At 38.1% G+C, this 12,871-nt stretch overlaps 1 protein-coding gene across 3 annotated transcripts in view; it reads left to right on the top strand.

The window, feature by feature from the left end:
• Positions 1–12,871, top strand: part of Kat6a (lysine acetyltransferase 6A) — an 84,563-nt gene that overhangs the window by 46,772 nt on the left and 24,920 nt on the right. For all 3 annotated transcript variants that reach the window (XM_087901096.1, XM_087901097.1, XM_087901098.1), the window contains 5 exons: positions 946–1,061; positions 1,579–1,660; positions 4,196–4,331; positions 5,733–6,049; positions 8,155–8,273. In XM_087901096.1, coding sequence (XP_087757222.1) covers positions 946–1,061; positions 1,579–1,660; positions 4,196–4,331; positions 5,733–6,049; positions 8,155–8,273 — 770 coding nt within the window. The remainder of the gene's footprint in view (positions 1–945; positions 1,062–1,578; positions 1,661–4,195; positions 4,332–5,732; positions 6,050–8,154; positions 8,274–12,871) is intronic.

Here is a 12,871-nt window from a genome sequence, read left to right as displayed (position 1 = left end):
TTCCACTGTTGTTGTCACTCATCCCAGGAGAAATGCTACTTTTCTTTTAGTTTAGCTTGTAGCTTAAATCATGAGTATGTAATTGCTTAAGGTTTGGTCTTTTTATCCTATATTTTTAAATTATGAAGCTAAACTGTTCCCATTAAACAATGAGATCATAGCCAGTGAAATCGCTTCAGTGGGTAGGGAATTTATCACCAGGCAGACAGCCTGAGTTTGATGCAGGAGAACCGACCCATGTGAACTGCCCTTTGACTTTTGTTCATGCCTGTGTGTACTCACATATGTACTCATACACAATGAGTACATAAATAATAATAATACCAACAATATTTGTATTTGGAATGGCAAGATGACTTAGCAAGTAAAGTCACTTGCTCTGAAAGCCTGGTAGCCCATCAGAACCCATGTAAAGATGGAAGGAGGGAACTAACTCCAAAAGTACCCTCCAAATACTATATTCCAACTGTGACACACATGTATCCTCCCACAAATAATTTAAAACACTTTTAAAATGAGACATAAAAATGGGTATAAATGTGAGTCAAAATCGTTCTTTAAAATATTTACAGCTCTATTTGCTAGGGTGTTACCAAAATGTGTATAAATAGGTTTTTGTGTGTTTTTCCAGAGGTGGCCTAGACATATTTGTATTTATATATAATTACTAGCATGTGTACAAACATACTACTTTGATACAGGCTCAGTACAAGTTTAGATATGATTTTTATGCTTAAAATGTGGGCAGGTATGCTAAATCCTGTTGGGTTTTAGGAAAACTGACTTGCAGTGCCAAGTCTTGATGACACATTGTATGGCAAGCTTCCAGGAGTATCTTCCTTTATCTGATATAGTTAAGATAATTGCCATTTTTGTACCATTTATATAGTATAATTACAAAATAACTTTTGATTTTTCATCACTGAAGTTTTTTTCTCTTACTAGGTCATCCATCCTGTTTAAAGTTTTCCACAGAACTGACAGTGAGAGTGAAGGCCTTAAGGTGGCAGTGCATTGAGTGTAAGACGTGCAGCTCCTGTCGTGATCAAGGCAAAAATGCAGTGAGTGTCTTGCCTCTGCTCTGGCTGTTCATTCGGTAGCCCTTTCCGGGTAGAGATGATTTGTTTGGAATGCTGCCGACATGAGTGTAGGCTGCTCCGAGGTGACGTGTAAAGCAGCGTGACCCTGTATTTGCAGAGATATAAACTATTTTCAAGAAAACTCCCAATTCTTTTGAGCACTATAGAAGTATTGATTTATGAATTATTTATATTTTTTCCCCTAAATACAAGTCATCCTTTTGATTTTTATTAAGACAGGTCGGGGTTAGCTCTTATCTGTCTATGAATGTACTAAAAAATATTGAACCTGTGGTTCTTCACCAACATTGAATGATGCAAAACTTTTTGCTAACTCAGACTGTTTCCTAAGTTAATACTAATTAAGGAAAGTTTTAATATGGTAATATCTGAAGCTTCCCAGGCTTAACAAGTCCTGAAAATTTTCTTTCTCCTAAGATTAAGCAAAATTATCTTTTCCTTTTTTCTTTACTTTTCTTTCTTTTTTTTTTTTTTTAAGGATAACATGCTCTTTTGTGACTCGTGTGACCGAGGTTTTCACATGGAGTGTTGTGATCCGCCACTCACACGGATGCCAAAAGGTGAGAATCCTTTCTGAAAAATCATATAACGTCCCTGAGAAAGGGTGTTAGCACATTTTATCTGCTGTTAAGATGAAGAAAATAATTGATTTTTATTTTGAGATTGTTTAAATAGACAGCTGACATCTTAAAGGTAGAATATACTTTCTTTTAAACTTATTAACATTTTAAAATTTATTTTCATTTATTTTCAACATTGCAGTGTCTATGCAGGATGAAATGGTTTATGTTTAAGTCTTGCTTGTCTTTAGCTAGAAGCTAAAGTACTTAGCTCATGTGGTGTCTTGAGATCTCTCTTTTAAAGGAGGAAATGAAATTGTATTAGAATGTGTTGTCTGTAACTCTGCTCAGTGCTTTTCAGGGCCCTAGACTTAGATCTGATTTATTCAAACCAAATAAGTACCCAAATCATAAGATATGGTTTAATGCTATTAGATTCTTTTGACACTTAAGAGATAATGATTGGGATATAACTGCTCTTTGGTTAGATTTCCATGAAGTACCATTTGATCATATATGTTTATAATTTTAAAAGAGAATGTCAAGCTTTGTCTAGTGGCATAGAACTATAATCCCAACTTTCCTGGGCATCCTGAGAGACAGGGATCATAAATTCAAGGATTACCTGAACAAAGTGAAGACCAGTCTTGGTAACTTTTTGTGGCCCCATTTTCTGTTTTAGAAAGAAGGTCCAGAGAAGTAACTCAGTAGGTTGCAGTGACAGAGACTATTTCAGTTTAGTTGACACTCCTGTTTCCCTACTACATGCCTATAGATTCTTGATTTTGGTTTGTAATTTCCTATGTTTAACACTTGTAGGATATTGGTAATGTCTGTTTAGAGGTGAAAAGGGACTCAACCGTAATTTACAACCACTTATAATTTTCCTTCAGCTACACTTGTACCATCCTATTGTCACTATTTGAAACACCCTAAATATTTCACACACACCCTCCAAGACAGGGTTTCTCTGTATAGTCCTGGTTGTCCTGGAACTCAACTCTGTAGACCAGGCTGACCTCTAACTCAGAGGTCTGCCTGCCTCTGCCTCCTGAGTGCTGGGATCAAAGCTGTGTGCCACCACCACTTGGCATGAATAACTCTCTTTACCTCTCCTTTGCATCTATTTGAAGCTGAGATATGAGGCCACCTGAGACTCTTTCAAGATAAGGAGATTTTCTTAGGAATTCTTTCCTGTGCATTTAGCTTCTACAAAGGGAGTTTTATAGCAGCTTATGGCAGGAAAGATTTTATTTTGAATTTATTTAGACTTAGAGAAAGCTGACAAAATAGTAGAGCATAGTTATCTTCTTATTAGCTTGCCTAATGTTATCATTTTACAAAAAATCATAAGACTCAAAATCCAGAAAGTCAAGGTGTGATAACTAGAGATCTCATTTGAATTCTCTAGATCCATTCAGGATCTCCCACTTAGTGTCATACCTCTTTGATTGTCTTCAGCCTGTGATGATTCAAACTTTGTCTTTCCTGACCGTAACTTACTTGGAGAGTACTAGTCGTTATTTCAGCACATTTATGGTTAAATCAAGTTTATAAGTTTGACAATAAGATGATGTGCTGCTCTTCCTAGTGTATCACAGCATGTAGGTAGTAGTGATAGGCCTTATTTCTGATCACTTAGTTACTGTCGTAAAGAAACCCGCCAGGTTTTCCCTTTTGCCTATTACCTGGCAACTCAATCTCTCTTACCTATGTAGTTGTTAATGTGGTATCTGCATAATGGTGACTGTCTAGTCCACTATTCCTTCTAAACTGACTAATCAAAATTCTGACTTAAGTAACTTAACATCTTCTGAACATTCATTTATTAAATTGCTTAAATCATTAACAACACATGAGCTTTTTATTCTATGGATGATTTTTCATTGCTTTAATTATTTGGCCATTGGAAACACCTTCAAGTTGACTGTGAAGTCCTTTTGAGGTTCCCCTCTGAGTATTTTCTGGCATTATAATCTAAAGTCTTCCAAACTGTTGGGTTTTCCCTTCCTTGTCCTGGAATCAATCATTTGTCTAAGAAACTAGCTCTTTATTGTAGGATTGTAATTAGGTGCTAATATCTGGGTCCTACTTACAAAGCAGAATTTCATTCTTTTCTTTCCTTTCCCTTGTTTTTCTTTTGTTTGTTTTTTTGTTTTTTTTGTTTTGACACAGTGTCTCTGTTAGGTATCTAGCTATTCTAAAACTCAGTACGTAGACGAGGCTGGCCTCGAGCTCACAGAGATCTACCTGCCTCTGCTGGAATTAAAGGCATGTGCAACTGCACCCAGCTAGAGCAGAAATTTTTGACTGAGAATCAGGGACCCTGTCCATTTGCAGGCTTTGAGGGTGTATATGAATTTCTTTTAGCTGTTTATAGACATTGATATGTTTATGTTTTCCTGTCTTTCTTTTCTTTCCCTGAAACATTTCATTAGATTTTCACATTAGTCCTTAACCGTATGGAGTTGGGATAGCTGAAATCTTTCAGTATATTTTAGCTACATTTTTGTATAGAATTTTATTCTTTTACAGGCATGTGGATATGTCAAATATGTCGACCTAGGAAGAAAGGGCGAAAACTTCTACAAAAGAAGGCGGCGCAGATAAAACGGCGCTATGCTAATCCAATAGGACGTCCAAAAAACAGGTTAAAGAAACAAAACACGGTGTAAGTTGTACTCTTATGGCAAGGTGAGGGGAGAAAAGGATAGGGCCTTCTCCATAGTGTAGGAGTCACTTGTTTTCTGTGTGAAAAAGAGTCCTGTTGTTATAACTGGTACTTTTATATACATGCTCGCTTTTACTGGCCCTTAATAAAGTGCCAGGCAGGACTACCTTTTTTTCAGTCATTCAATTCTTCCCAGTGACCTAGTGAAATGTAGATGCCATTGTTACTTTACTTTTCAGAAGTGGAAGATAAGGAATATAGATATTAATTTACATAAAGTTACACATTAAGTGTTGAACTGGGATTAAAAACTAAGTCTGGCACCAGATTGATGCTTAACTTTTCCTATGCTGCTCCTTGTGTGAAAACAGCGGAGAAAAGCCTGCAGTCATGTGACTCTTCTGATGCAGCCTCAGTTGTTTATCAGTAGACACCAGCAGGGTCAGATCTTACTGAGATGACAACTAAGTCCCATTTGTGTTCTCCTGAGATAAAGGAATATGTTTTCATCTGTTATCAAAAAATCAAAAATTGTAGCCTGGGAAACAAGGGTATTTCTGGAAGTGTTGAGACAAATTTCAGTAGCTTTCTCTGTTTTAGAAAAACCTTTATTGTAATTCACCTTTGGTCATATAAAAAAATGTTTTTGAATCTGTAAACCTTTTTAGTCTCAAATTTATGTACCTTTTCTACACTTAGTACTATCTTGAAGGTGATATAACAGAAATAAATGAGCATTAGCAGCCTGACATATATAGATCCAGTATCTAGTCGATGGTTTTCATCTTAAATCAGGCTCTTATTTGCCTTTAAAAATGGTATTTTGATTTCTGATCTCTAGAGAGTAAGCATGTCTTTGTTTTTAGAAGTGAAATTATAACTCTTTGGCACAGTGATCACCATGTTAGAGGATGTTATAACCTAGAAAGGTAGTTGTTCACTGATGTAACTCATTTGCCAAAGGAAGACAGTGAGGTTAGAGACGTGGTTTGTCCTAGAAAATGACAGTAACAAAATGGGGCAGACGTGTATTCTAACTCCTGCTCTAGGGTTCTCCCTGGAGATGGATGGTTCTAAGACAATATTACTGATTATAGTTTATGAATTTTCTTATTCTCTTCTTCCCTCCTTCCCTTCCTCTCTTCCTCCCTCCCCTTTCATTCCTTTCTTTTTGACAGGTTCTCAGTGCACAATTCCAGCTGTCCTAGAGTCTGCGATATAGACCAGGCTTGCCTAAAGTCACCACTGAGACCTAGTGCCTCTGCCTCCTTAGTGCTAGTTTAATATAAATATATAATTAAAAATAAGTCTATAAGTTATAGTTTATATTTTATATTAGCTACAAAGCTCATAATGATTTCTTTTTAATAGTTACATTTTTTTTCCTGTTTGATTCTTTAGATCAAAAGGTCCCTTTAGCAAAGTGCGAACTGGTCCTGGAAGGGGTCGGAAACGTAAAATCCCTCTCTCCAGTCAATCAGCGTCGTCATCAGAAGAAGGATATTTAGAACGAATAGATGGCTTGGACTTCTGCAGAGATAGCAATGTCCCCTTGAAGTTCAACAAGAAAACCAAAGGGCTCATTGATGGCCTTACCAAATTCTTCACCCCTTCTCCTGATGGGCGGAAAGCCCGTGGGGAGGTGGTAGACTACTCTGAGCAGTACAGAATCAGGAAAAAGGGCAACAGAAAATCAAGCACTTCAGATTGGCCCACAGGTAAAAGTTTGAACCAAGCTTAGAAACAAAAATATTCCGAAAATGTATTATTTGCGTTAACACTAGTCGTATAGAATAGTTTACATCTCACTGTAAAACTTACGGACAAGCCCGGTTCCTGGATCTGTAATCGTAACACTGGAGAGTCTGAGGCAAGAGGACCACATATTCAAGACCAGCCTGGGATACATAGTGAGACTCTGTGTCAACACAAAAATCGGGTATATAGGAATGTATTAAAGGTACATACTTACATAATGTTGTGGCAGGAATTAGAGCCAGGGGTGAAGTTCATAGTGTAACATTTGAAGCACCATGGCTTTTGCTTTATTACTGGAAGGAGATTACTGGGAGGACAGCTGTAGTTACACTGCTGCTTGTTTAAGTATAGAGGAAAGACCAAAATATATGCAGGATGATATGGATGATTTTCTATTTTAAATCTTGGGGAAAATACATGGGTAAGTTTTCATGTGTTAAGCTGGAAGGGAAGGAGGTTCCTGTGTAGCTCCAGCCTGACTTCCAGCTTCAAGTCAGAGGAATTTGAGTAGCTCTCCTGATTCTGAAAGCTGTAAGTAAATAGCCTCTGGAGTGAGACTTGAGCTTAGAGGAAGTAACCATGCCATCTCCTTTCAAAGAGGTGAAAGGGCTTTGAGAAAATTTGAAAAATAAAAATCAGCTGGATCATGAGGATCAAAGTCCTAGGGTCTTATTGCAGAAGAAGATGCTTTTTGTTTGTTTGTTATTGTTTTGTTTGTTTATTTATTTTTAAGTTTTAAGGGCTTACCTACTGTGGGAGAATTTCTTAATTTTTGTTTCCTCAAATGTTCCGTTTGAGTTGTATTTCTGCTTCTTCTTTCCTGCTTATATGAAGAGAGAAGGTCCAGGAGAGAAGGCCCTCATCCCTCTCTGGTCCTCCCTTTTCTGCTTAGTGACTTTTCACCAGAGTGACATAAGTTGCTGTTTGCATTCAGGACGTACCGTGTTAGTTAGAGATGATCTTCAGTTTGAGCGTGTTTGTCCGAGAAGGTGCATAGCCCGTTTAGGTTATACTTAAAAGCAAAACAACAACAACAAAAAGACTCCAAAAATTTGTGCTGGAAATGGATTTTTAGACGAACCTCCTGGAAACTTAGAAATTGAAGCTGTTCTAACAAGTGTATAAAAACATATAGAGAACTAACAATAAGCTTTAATTATTTCTGCATTTGCTTTAATGGACTCTGATTTTATTTATGCATTGTAAATATTAAGGAACAATTTGTGCATCATTTTATACAGTGTCACAGAATGTAATACTAGGTCTATGCCTGCATCCATCCGTGTTGTGCACTAGGGGGCATTAAAACTACATGGTTACATTAGATTGTACTGTCTTTTCAGTTTGAGAATGTTTTCATCCTTGAGTTTTTGTCTTTTTTCTTCTTGTACTAAATGAATAACAGAGCCAGTATATACAGTCAATTTGAAAAGAACTGTCACTGATTGGTCTTTTCAGCCATACTCACAGAGGAGGTCACCAGCAGTGTCATCTTCAAATGCAAAGGATAATGATCTGCATAATCCCCATACTCCCTTCACTAATTATTTTGCCCAGTTGAGGAAGAGCCATCATTTAGTGGATGATTATCATAATTTTTCATACTTACCCAGAGGATTATCATCTGTGGTCCTCAGGTTTGTGGAGTTTGTGCTTTAACAGGGCACCCAGAATGTGAAGGGAGTTAGTGTTTCCTGGTATCAGTCATGGTAACTCTTTTAAGACTGGTGATTGTTGACACATTAAATTCCTGCTAAACATGTCAATAGTTACCCTGTTTTGAAATGAAATTTCTATTCTTATACCCTTTTCTTGTTCTGTCTATTGAAATTAATCTTTTAATGAATTTAAATTTGGTTATGTCATATTTTTTGGAAGATTTAAGACAATTTGGGATTTTCATCAGAAGGACAGATTATTAATACTTGAGTAATGCTTCTGTGAGTTAGTTTAATGCTGTCCTTTTCTTGGGTAGTATATAAGTAATATTAAGTTCTTCAGATTGAAAGTTCATACTATATTGAAGACAGTGCAAATAACATGTGAGTCCTTTCTTTATGTGTAGACAATCAGGATGGCTGGGATAGCAAACAAGAAAATGAGGAGCGGCTTTTTGGGAGCCAGGAAATCATGACGGAGAGAGATATGGAATTATTTCGTGACATCCAGGAACAAGCGCTGCAGGTAAAGTTGTACATTGAGGCTGATCAGAGACCTGCAGAGCACAGGAAGCAGGACTGATGGTGTGGTAGGGAAAACTAAAGGAGCAGCTTGCTGAGACTGGATGTGGTTATTTATGCAGGTGTGTAGCTTTCCTCATTACAGAATTCCTTTCAAACTGCAACTACTTACATTTTACCAAAACTTACCTTGCTTTGATTACCAGTATTAAGGGAACATATCATGTATATTTTCTTTAGCATATTAAGTAGAATTGGTTATTTTACTATAGTAAATACTATTTACTATGAATACTATTTATAAGTAGTATTTACTATAGTATTTATTATACTAAAATTGGTTATTTTACTATTTTTCCTTCATGTAAGTCTGTGTCCCAAATTCCTGTTCCCTGGAATTGGAGTTACAGACAGTTGTGAGCCCCTTGTGGTGCTGGGAATCAAATCCAAGTTCTCTGCAAAAGCCATTGCTCTTAGCAGCTGAGCTAACTCTCTAGCCCTTGGAGAAAAGGTTTATTTGGACTCGTTTCAGAGATTTTAATTTATGGTCTTTTGGTTTGTACTGGTAGCTATGTGAGTAAAACTCTTGAGGTTAAGAGATAGTAGTGCATCATGGTAAAAGCAGGTGACATGTAGGCCAAGAAGAGGGGGGGCAGAAACAGGGTCCTAGTAACCCCATAAAGATTTGTCCAGTGACCCAATTTCCTTCTGTTAAGCCTCATGTACTAAGGATTTTTTGATCTTCCTGTAGTGTTTAAATTGGCAGCTATATCTTTTAACTGTGACTTTGGAAAGACATTTGAGATCTAAACCATAACGGTCATACTGTGTGCACATTTGCTTAGACAAACAGGTAGCAAGCATTCTTGCCTGTACTCCACATTAGATCCATTAGTAGAGTCAGAATGTGTCCAGGATATGACTGCTGCTGATTGCTTCACAACCACCAGATTTGGCTTGGGTATTACCATAGCCCCCAAACTGATCCTCTGGCCTCTACTTTTCCTTTGTCTCTTGGCTTCAGTCTCTGGTCTGCATTTTACATAGAGTAATTAGTTTGTGACTTAAGTTGGATTGTGCCACTTCTCCAGTGTCTTTTAACCCTACTTAGAACTTAAAAAAAAACCCAAACCTGTATCCTTATCTTGTATGTTTAGGTGATCTTGTGCCTGCTTGTTTCTGACTGCCTGCTCTCCACACTTCCTTGTTTTACCCGATTCCAGGCACTGTCTTGCCCTCAGATACATCAAATATAGTCTTCCCATAGTACTTTTCCGAATTGCTCTTTCTGATGTCCACATGTTACCAGCGAGGCCGTTTCCAACTGAAACTAAGGGTAGCACTGTGAGCACACCCCTTGTGTCAGGAACTCCCCATTTTCTGCTTGTTTTTCCTACAGAGTTCTCATCATCTCTTGAATTGATTTCATTGTAATTTGATACAATGTAGCCCTGGCTGTCCCAGAGCATACTGTGTAGACCAGGCTGGTCTTGAGTTCAAAGCCTGTCTCAGCCTTCAAAGTGCTGGGATAAAAAAGACCTGTGCTACCACACCCAACTTGAATTTATTTCTAGGATTTAAGTGCCTTGAGAGCAGACACATTGTCTTTTTTTACTACTGTAAATTGATTGATTAGACTGAAGTCAAGGCTTTGTTTAATGGATGAACATTTGAATGTAAGTTTCTGTGGAGAGAGATGTGGGAATGAGAATAGGGGTAATGGGCATATGAGGGAAAAATGATCTGAGAGAGTTCAAAGGGGCTGCTGAGCCTCCCAGGACATTACTACAGTAGTGATATTGTGCGTAGTGTGTGTGCTTCTCCTGAGGTAGGGTAATAGAAAAACTTTACAAAATAACAGGCCAATAGAGTGTGTGTTTGTGTGTGCATGTGTGTGTGCACATGCGGAAAGGGATTTAGTAGATTATTGTACACAGTAGGGGTAGGATAGTCCAACAGTAGTCATGTACAGGCTGGTTGCTCTTTAGTCCTTGAATGTGGATGCTTCAGCAGTTTGTCTGGTGTTAAAGGTTTAGAAGATTCCTAATTGCCTCATATTCAGTCCACATTGGAAAGCTGAAGAACCTGGAGTCTGCTGTCAGGGGAGACTGTAGCAGCCACCACCTAGATGAGCCTCATGTTTAGGAAGAAGCAAATGCAGACAGACAGCATTGCTTTATTTCTCTAGTTTCTTTATATTTAGACCACCTATTGGGAAGTCATGCCCAATCTGAGTATGAGGGGTCTCCCTCCTTCAGTTAAACTCTGGAAATGCCCAGTGGGTACACCCAGAGGTATGCGTTTTCTAGGTGGTTTCAAATTTTGCTAACTTGCTGATTAAGATTTGCCATCACACCCAGCACTTTTCTGTTTTATTTTATGCAATGCACACCAGGCAAAACTGAGAATGAACTCTGAAGACTGGTAGGGACTCCAAGAAAGGGATACCCTGCAGCAATTCATTAAGCTTGTATCTTGCATTGAGAACATAAACAACTAGATATTGTATGTCTAAATCATTAGCAATTGAAGTAGGAATGTATAGAAATTCTGATGTAATGATCTTTCTCCATGAGATTGATTCATTTAGAATATGTGTCTGGCTTTGTACTAAATAGGTATATAACAGATTCGGGAAGTTTCGGTTTGTGTTGTGAACTTTCATTTGTGACACAAGTGGCAGATAATAATAAACACAAAATACAAAGTGATCGTAGAAAGAAAGGAAGAATACAGTGAGAGATTTTAATAGGGCACTTCCTGATCTAGAGTGCTGGTGGCTGTGTTCAGAAGATGCTTTGAAAGTAGTGATCTAAAGATTGAAAAGCAAGTCAGCAAGGCAGGCAGAAAACTGTAAGAAGAGTGCTACAAGGGGATTGCCCAGGCAATGTCAGGGCCAGAAAAATAGTTGAGGAGCTCAGTCCATTATGACTAGGGAATGAATAAAGATCATACAGATGAAACTGGAGAAACAGGCCAGAAGCTAGGATTGGGGTTCTTAATCTTTATTGTTTTGGGAAGCCCTCAGATGAGATAGCAAGATCATGTTTGCATTAAGGATTTTTTTTTTCTTAGGCTGGTTGTATATCTCAGTGGTTAAGAGTGCTTGTCTAGGATGCACAAAGTCCCAGGGTTTGGTCCCCTGCATCACATAAAATGGTACATACCTATGATCCCAGAACTCAGGACTTGGAAGCAGAAGGATCAGAAATTTTTATGATCTTGTAGTAATTCAGTAATTGATCAGGAACAGTACAAGTGAATGAGTGAATACATGTATAGATACTTCTTCTTCATGTAGAGCCTTGTTGACTTTAAGCCTGAGTGAGTGGAAAATCCTTCCTCTGAAGGCTACACGGGGGAATTGAGGGTGGTGGAGCACTTAAGTGCACGAGCGCATGTGCCAGAGCGTTGCACAGCACCAGAGGTGAAGGTGTGTCTGTAGGCAGAGGGGATTGTGGCTCTTAGCTGTGGTAATGTGTAAACAGTTATACTGGAACTGGATCTCCACATTTTCATCGGGTATCCGACTAGAGGAGCACCGGGCGACTGACGGGAGGAGTCTCCCATGGCAGGCTGCATCACAGCAGGTGCATGGTTTAGCCTTTAGACTTCCTGTTTAATTCAGGCCTCAGGAAGGTGGATTTGGGTTGGGGTTATTTTGTTTTCCTGTACTACTTCTGTTGTTGTGCACTGCAAAGGTGGGTGAAAAGATCCTACTTTAGAAATTAGAGTACTTAGAATCTAGAATGCAGTTTAAAGAACAGCCTTTTAAAATCCATTTATTAAGTTGTGTTTTAATCTTTTGTGGTTTGTTTCTGTATTGTTGTACGGTTGGAGGAACCCAGGTACTCAGTGGTGATACAGTGCATTTTATCCAGCTAGTTGGAGATAATCATCTTTGTTTGAAGGTGTCTCAGGAAGAGCTTGGTCTCACTTGGCTGTATTCCAGCTTGAAACCTGAGCTAAGTGCCTTGCCCTCTGAGGAAAGGGAATGATTAGAAAAGAGGAAGGAGGGAATTGCCGAATCAGATGTGCTGAAGCACTTTCTTTCTTACTAATGAATTTCAGTCAAACCAGAGAAGACTTCACATTTGTAGTTTTGTTATATATGATCTCTGATCTTCAAAAGGGAATTTTTAATCTCAATGTTGAAGAATAATTTTGATTTTATTTTTGATGAAGAGGTATTAATACTTATCTGGTCACCCTGAATTGTAGTTCCCTCATTTTCACTTGAGTTGATGTTTGTAAAATGTTCATGATGAACTCATACATACATACATACATATGAATTTGTTGTTAGATTTTATGCAGAGTAAATCAGATTGCCTTCGAATTTAATGTTTTAAGTCTGACCTTGTAGGTCAGGTTTTAACCTGCAGCCAAGTCATTGAGGCTACAAATATCACTCCTTTCTCGACAGTGCACTTTAGGTTGTTACAGGAGTGAGGGGAGCTTGGAGACTGCATTTGTAGACAGGAGGACAAGATTGACCTGTATAAAACACATGTGATGTTGTTTATTCTAACTGTACAGCTGCTAGTGAAGACAGTCTCACATGTGCAATTGAAGACTTTTTTGGTACTTGCTTTGTCATAT

This window comes from Myodes glareolus, chromosome 23 (assembly GCF_982192425.1).
Source record: "Myodes glareolus chromosome 23, mMyoGla1.1, whole genome shotgun sequence".
In the NCBI taxonomy this organism is placed as follows: domain Eukaryota; kingdom Metazoa; phylum Chordata; class Mammalia; order Rodentia; family Cricetidae; genus Myodes; species Myodes glareolus.
This window is presented reverse-complemented; position numbering and strand designations above follow the sequence as displayed.